The 5,682-nt window shown below is 45.3% G+C and overlaps 1 protein-coding gene across 1 annotated transcript in view; it reads right to left on the bottom strand.

Annotated features, from left to right (window-relative positions):
- The window catches only part of MTBP (MDM2 binding protein), a 59,975-nt gene extending 55,015 nt beyond the window's left edge, over window positions 1-4,960 (bottom strand). The window contains exon 1 of the mRNA XM_068238409.1: window positions 4,745-4,960. Coding sequence (XP_068094510.1) covers window positions 4,745-4,960 — 216 coding nt within the window. The remainder of the gene's footprint in view (window positions 1-4,744) is intronic.
- Window positions 4,961-5,682: the final 722 nt, after the last annotated feature.

Below are 5,682 nucleotides of genomic sequence, written 5' to 3'. Positions count from 1 at the left end.
AGAATAATGCTGTGATGCATATAACCTGGACTGAGGCCTGGTGCACATCAAAAACCGCTAGCAAATCCGCAAAATGCTAGCAGATTTTCAAACGTTTTTACTTATTTTTCTGTAGCGTTTCAGCTAGCATTTTGCGGTTTTGTGAAGCGGTTTTTGGTGTAGTAGATTTCATTTATCGTTACAGTAAAGTTGTTACGGAACAGCTACTGTAACAAAAAACGCCTGGCAAACCGCTCTGAAGTGCCGTTTTTCAGAGCGGTTTTCGTTTTTCCTATTCTTAACATTGGAGGCAGAAACGCCTCCGCAATCCAAAATCTGCAGCAGCCTGGGAGTATGCCCATTGAAATACATTACCCAAGCGTATCCGCACCCGCAAAACGCAGCCGGATCGCAAAACGCAGCCGAACCACTGGTGTGCACTAGGCCACAAGCTTGTTTAGACGTGGTTGTTCAAAACAAAAACACACACACACACACACACATTTCTATAGAGCTTTTCTCCCATAGGACTCAAAGTGCTTAGGCTCTCTCAGATTCAGTGGTTTGTAGTAGGATGAAGTATTCACACAACAACAAAAAATATATTTCTGCAAATGCCAAACTGAACAGGTGGGTTTTCAGTCTGGATTTAAACACGGCCAGAGATGGAGCTGTCCTGATCTGCTGAGGTAAGGAGTTCCATAACGTAGGAGCAGCATGACAGTCTCTTGGGCCAAAAGTTTCCCGATGGCAAAAGTTTGCAGGGTTCTTTCCCATTCGCAACCACTAGGTGGCGATAAAACTCCATTAGCCGGGCACAACTGAGCTAAGTAATGTAGAATGTAATCTCCCTCGCCAGCGATCACTGGCAGCAGAGTTACATCTTTCCCTACTACCCATGGCGGCCAGGAGAGGGAATAGTAACGCCGCTGGGATTTGCAGGCCGAGGTTGATTACATTCTACATTACTTACCTCAGTTGTGCCCGAAACTCCCCCAGCACTGTTCAACGCTGGAGTTTTATCGCCACCTAGTGGTTGCGTCCGGCTAACGGAATAGTACCGTTTGCAGCCTTCATCTGGGTCATCAGAATTAATTTTATTTTGCCAAGTAAGTTTGCACCTACAAGGAATTTGTCTTGGCAGTTGCTTAACAAACACAAACAAAAACAATACAAGGACAGACAGTGTGAATATTACAAGTCAAGGACATTATAAGTATAGTGGCAGTAAGCAATGTGAGAATTGTTCATTTACAGTTCTGTGCTGATTACTATCAAGTCCTAGCAGCTCTAACGTGGTTCAGCATTAAGTATGGCTACCAATTGAGGAAAAAAAGCTGTTCCTGTGTCTGGAGGTTTTGGTAGCGATTGACCGGAATCTTACTCCTGAAGGCATGCGCTGGAAGATGGAGTGAGCTGGGTGAGAGGGGTCAGAGGCAATTTTGGTTGCTCTCTTTCTGCACCTGCTAGCGTAAAGATCCTGCAGGGAAGGTAAGCTACAGCCAATTATCCTTTCCGCTGTTCGGATGATGCGCGGCAGCCTCCCCTTTTCTAATGCTGAGCAGGAGCCGAACCATACAGTCATAGATGAGGTTATGGTGGATTCAATAATTGCAGTGTAGAACTGCACCATTAGATTTTGAGGTAGGCCAAACTTTTTCAGCTGCCGTAGATGGTACATTCTCTGTTGCGCTTTCTTGACAATAGTGGCAGTGTTGTTGTCCCATTTTAGGTTGTGTGAGATCGTGGACCCAAGAAATGTGAATGACTCTACCTGGGTTATCGTGGATTCATTTATGGTTAAGGGGAGGTGCTGGGGGGGGGGGGGGGGGAGATCTCCTAAAGTCTATTATCATCTCCATGGTTTTGAGAGCATTTAGTTCCAAGTTGTTGCTGCTGCACCAGGAGGAAAGCTGTCCCACCACATGCCTGTACCAGGGATGATCGGAACCAACAAATTCCGTTCCGCCGGAATTAACGGATTCCGTCGGAATTTAAAAAAAAAAAAAAAAATCCTCCTCCTCCAAAACAGCTTACATACCTTAGCCAGGATTTGAACCCAGGTCTCAGTGTGTAGTAGGTATCTGTCTTACCCCCTAGACCACCAACTACACTACATGCTAAAGGTGGCCTAGCATGTACCATTATGATCAATCCAATAGAAGAAGTTGCAAATCCCGGCCAAGGTATGTAAGCTGGCTTTTGAAAAAGTACAAACCCTTAATCATAGTAGGAAGTAGCAGTGTTATTGAGTCTTGGCCAAGGTCTCTGCACTGAATAGGTGCAGGCTTAGGCAGGGCCGTTTTCTCCGTTTCTGTTTGGATTTTGCATTTAACGTGTACATTTTTCTATATACATTTCTCCATTTATGCATTTGTGGCAGCATGTACTGTATGCGAGTGTGTGGGGAAAAAGCAGAAAACTGTGCGTTTGTAAATCTGTTATCCATTTGCAGATGGATTCAGGTATGTGTAGCTGGGAGAGCTTGCTGTGTAGCAGAGATGGCATTATGGTATTAAATGCAGAGCTGTAATCTATAAATAAAATCCTGGTGTAGGTTCCTGGGGTGTCTAGATGGTGTAGTACATAATGCATACACAGGTTCACGGCATCATCTGCGGATCTTTTAGGCCTGTAGGCAAATTGCAGAGAGTCCAGCAGGGGATCTGTGATAGATTTCATATAAGCCATTAACAGTTTTTCGAATGCTTTCATGACCAATGATGTCAGGGCAACAGGCCTGTAATCATTTAAACATGTAGGTTTTGAATTTTTTGGGATTGGTACAATAGTTGAGCTTTTAAAACAGGCCAGAACAATTGAGAGTTCGAGAGATGCTTTGAATAGGTCTGTGAATAAAGGAGCTAATTGATCAGCACAGAGTTTCAGGCATTTCGCAGAGAGAGTCTGGCCCCATTGCTTTCTTAGTGTTTTGTCTTTTGAAGAGTCTGTTTACATCTGATTGGCATATTGTTAGAGCATGCACATCTGGGGACAGGTCAATAGATTGTGTCTGGCCTCTTGTGTTGTGTAGTTGCTGAGGCACCGCAGGGGGTGGAGACATTGGCTGGCAGGAAGAGTGTTCAGTTTGCCTGTGGCAGAGATGCAAATTGACTTGTTGTGTTTGGCTTTTGTTGGTAGTGTCAAACCTGCAATAAAATGTATTCAGTTCATTTGCAAGCTGCAGATTGTGTAGTGAGGGCGGAGATTTCTTCCTGTAGCTGGTCATTTCATGCAGAGATTTCCATATTGTGGATGAGTCGGCGTTTGAACATTGTTTCTCAAGTTTTTGAGAATAATCTTTTTTTGCGGCGGTAATGGCTCTCTGCAGTTTGTATTTCGCAGCTTTGTAGAGGACTTTATCGCCTGTACGATGTGCCCTTTCTTTATCGAGGCGCAGCTTCCTGAGATGTGATGTAAACCAGGGTTTATCGTTATTGTACCTGGTGCACTTTTTGTGGGGATGCAGGACTCTTCACAAAAGGTAATATATGATGTCACAGCGTCAGTGTATTCATTTAGGTCGCTGGTGGATTCTTTAAATATATTCCAGTCAGTTAAATCAAAGCAGCTCTGCAGTTTTTCTACAACTTCACTAGTCCATTTCTTAACTGTGGTCACTACAGGTTTGGCAGTTTAGTCTTTGGATGTATGTTGGGATAAGCTGTATAACAGCATGATCAGAGTTCCCCAAAGCTGCCCTGCTGACAGAGTGATACGAGTCCTTAGTCGTAGAGTAACAGTGATCAAGTGTCTTACCTTCTCTAGTTGCGCTTGTGACGTGTTGCCTGTATTTGGGGAGTTCTTTGGAAAGATTAGCACTGTTGAAATTATTATTATTATTATTATTATTATTATTATTATTATTATTATTATTATTAATATAGCGCCGACATATTACGCAGCGCTGTACAGTGTATATATATTGCCATTAACTGTCCCTCAAGGAGCTCACAATCTAATCCCTACCATTGCCATATGTCTATATTATGTAGTGTAAGTACTGTAGTCTAGGGCCAATTTTTTTTAGGGGGAGCCAATTAACTTATCCATATGTTTTTGGAATGTGGGAGGAAACCAGAGTGCCCGGAGGAAACCCACGCAGACACGGAGAGAACATACAAACTCTTTGCAGATAGTGCCCTGGCTGGGATTCGAACCAGGGACTCAGCGCTGCAAGGCGAGAGAGCTAACCACTACGCCACCGTGCTGCCCAGTAGTATGATAAAAAAAGAATCTGGGTACTCCCTTTCCACCTCAGTGATTTGATCTGCGAGATCTTGGAGCGCAGGCTGCATACATGTTTGTGGAGGGATGTACACAGCAGCCAAAATAAATGAAGAAATCTCACGGGGTGAATAGTAGGGTCTGCAGTTTATGAAGAGTGTTTCCAGCCCAGCCGAGCCCAGCATGTCCTCTTAATAACTGTAACATCCATGCACCATCTATCATTAATATAGAAACAGAGACCTCCACCTTTGGTTTTGCCAGAAGTAAGTGGGTCCCGGTCAGATCTGTAGAGTGTAAATCCATTAATCGGCAGAGCGTTGTCTGGAATAAGCTCAGATAGCCAAGTCTCTGTGAAGCAAAGGGCAGCAGAGAGATAAAAGTCCTTCTTTGTTCTGATCAGTAGTTGAAGCTCGTCCAGTTTGTTGCATATGGACCTGACATTTGAGAGTATGATTCCAGGTAGTGGAGAGCGCAGTCCTCTGCGTCGAAAGCGAGTCTGGATCCCGGAGCGCTTGCCTCTTCTTCTAAGCCTCACTGCCTGGTTCAGCACAGTAGCTCCACTGGTTAGGATCCCCAGAAGAACAAGAGTAGATGAAATATCCAGGGGTAGATTACATTTGTCGAAGTTCCGAAAGCTCAGTAGTTGTTCACTGGTGAAGGTTATCCGGGTTGGGTTGCACAAGGCAATGTTGAAAAATAAAAATACATAAAACAAACATAAAAAGACAGAGCAAGCTGCCGAGGCTGCCATCCTCCAGGCGCCTCCTCTCACCACAGGAGAGAGTAAATGCAAATGTGCAGCTGTGTCACACACACAGGTCATACCAGAACAGGGGTGGTTGCTGAAAGGAAAGTGTATTATGGCCCATACTCACGGGCTGCAAAAGTGGCCTGTCGCCAGCACACGTGAGCGTGTGCGCAACAGGCCAGCGACAGCTCCTCGCTAGGTCCCTCCGCGTACACACGCGGAAGAGGGACCAGCGGTGCGACGGAAGCTGTCACCAACATTCCTCCTCCCCCCGCCGGAAGCTTCGTATACTTCATGGAGGTTGCTGTCGCTAGTCCGCGTACTCACGCGGACTAGCAACAGTTGCGGCGGAGTTGCGGCGGCGTCTGTCGCCATGCGATTGAAACTTTCAATCGCCTGGCGACATCAGCGACGGGCGACAGTTCGGGGTGCGCGCAACGCCGCATACTCACGGGCGACCTGTCGCCGCAAAACGTGCGCGCCGCGTGTTGCGGCGACAATTGTAGCCCGTGAGTATGGGCCATTAGTGCTTGTGTGACTGCATTCACATTCATTTACTTCAAGTAGAAGTCCAATGTCAGAAACAGCCACTCCTGATCAACTTATAGCAATAAAAATGGGACATTTTATCAAAAGTTTCAGACGGGGGGGAAAAAAAAAAAAAACACAAACAAACAAACAAACAAACACCTTTAGTTTTTTTTGTACCACCGAATGCTTTGATC

This window comes from Hyperolius riggenbachi, chromosome 5, assembly GCF_040937935.1.
Source record: "Hyperolius riggenbachi isolate aHypRig1 chromosome 5, aHypRig1.pri, whole genome shotgun sequence".
NCBI classification, from domain to species: Eukaryota; Metazoa; Chordata; class Amphibia; order Anura; family Hyperoliidae; genus Hyperolius; species Hyperolius riggenbachi.
Note: the sequence above shows the minus strand (reverse complement) of the source record. Positions and strands in the feature narration are given on the sequence as shown.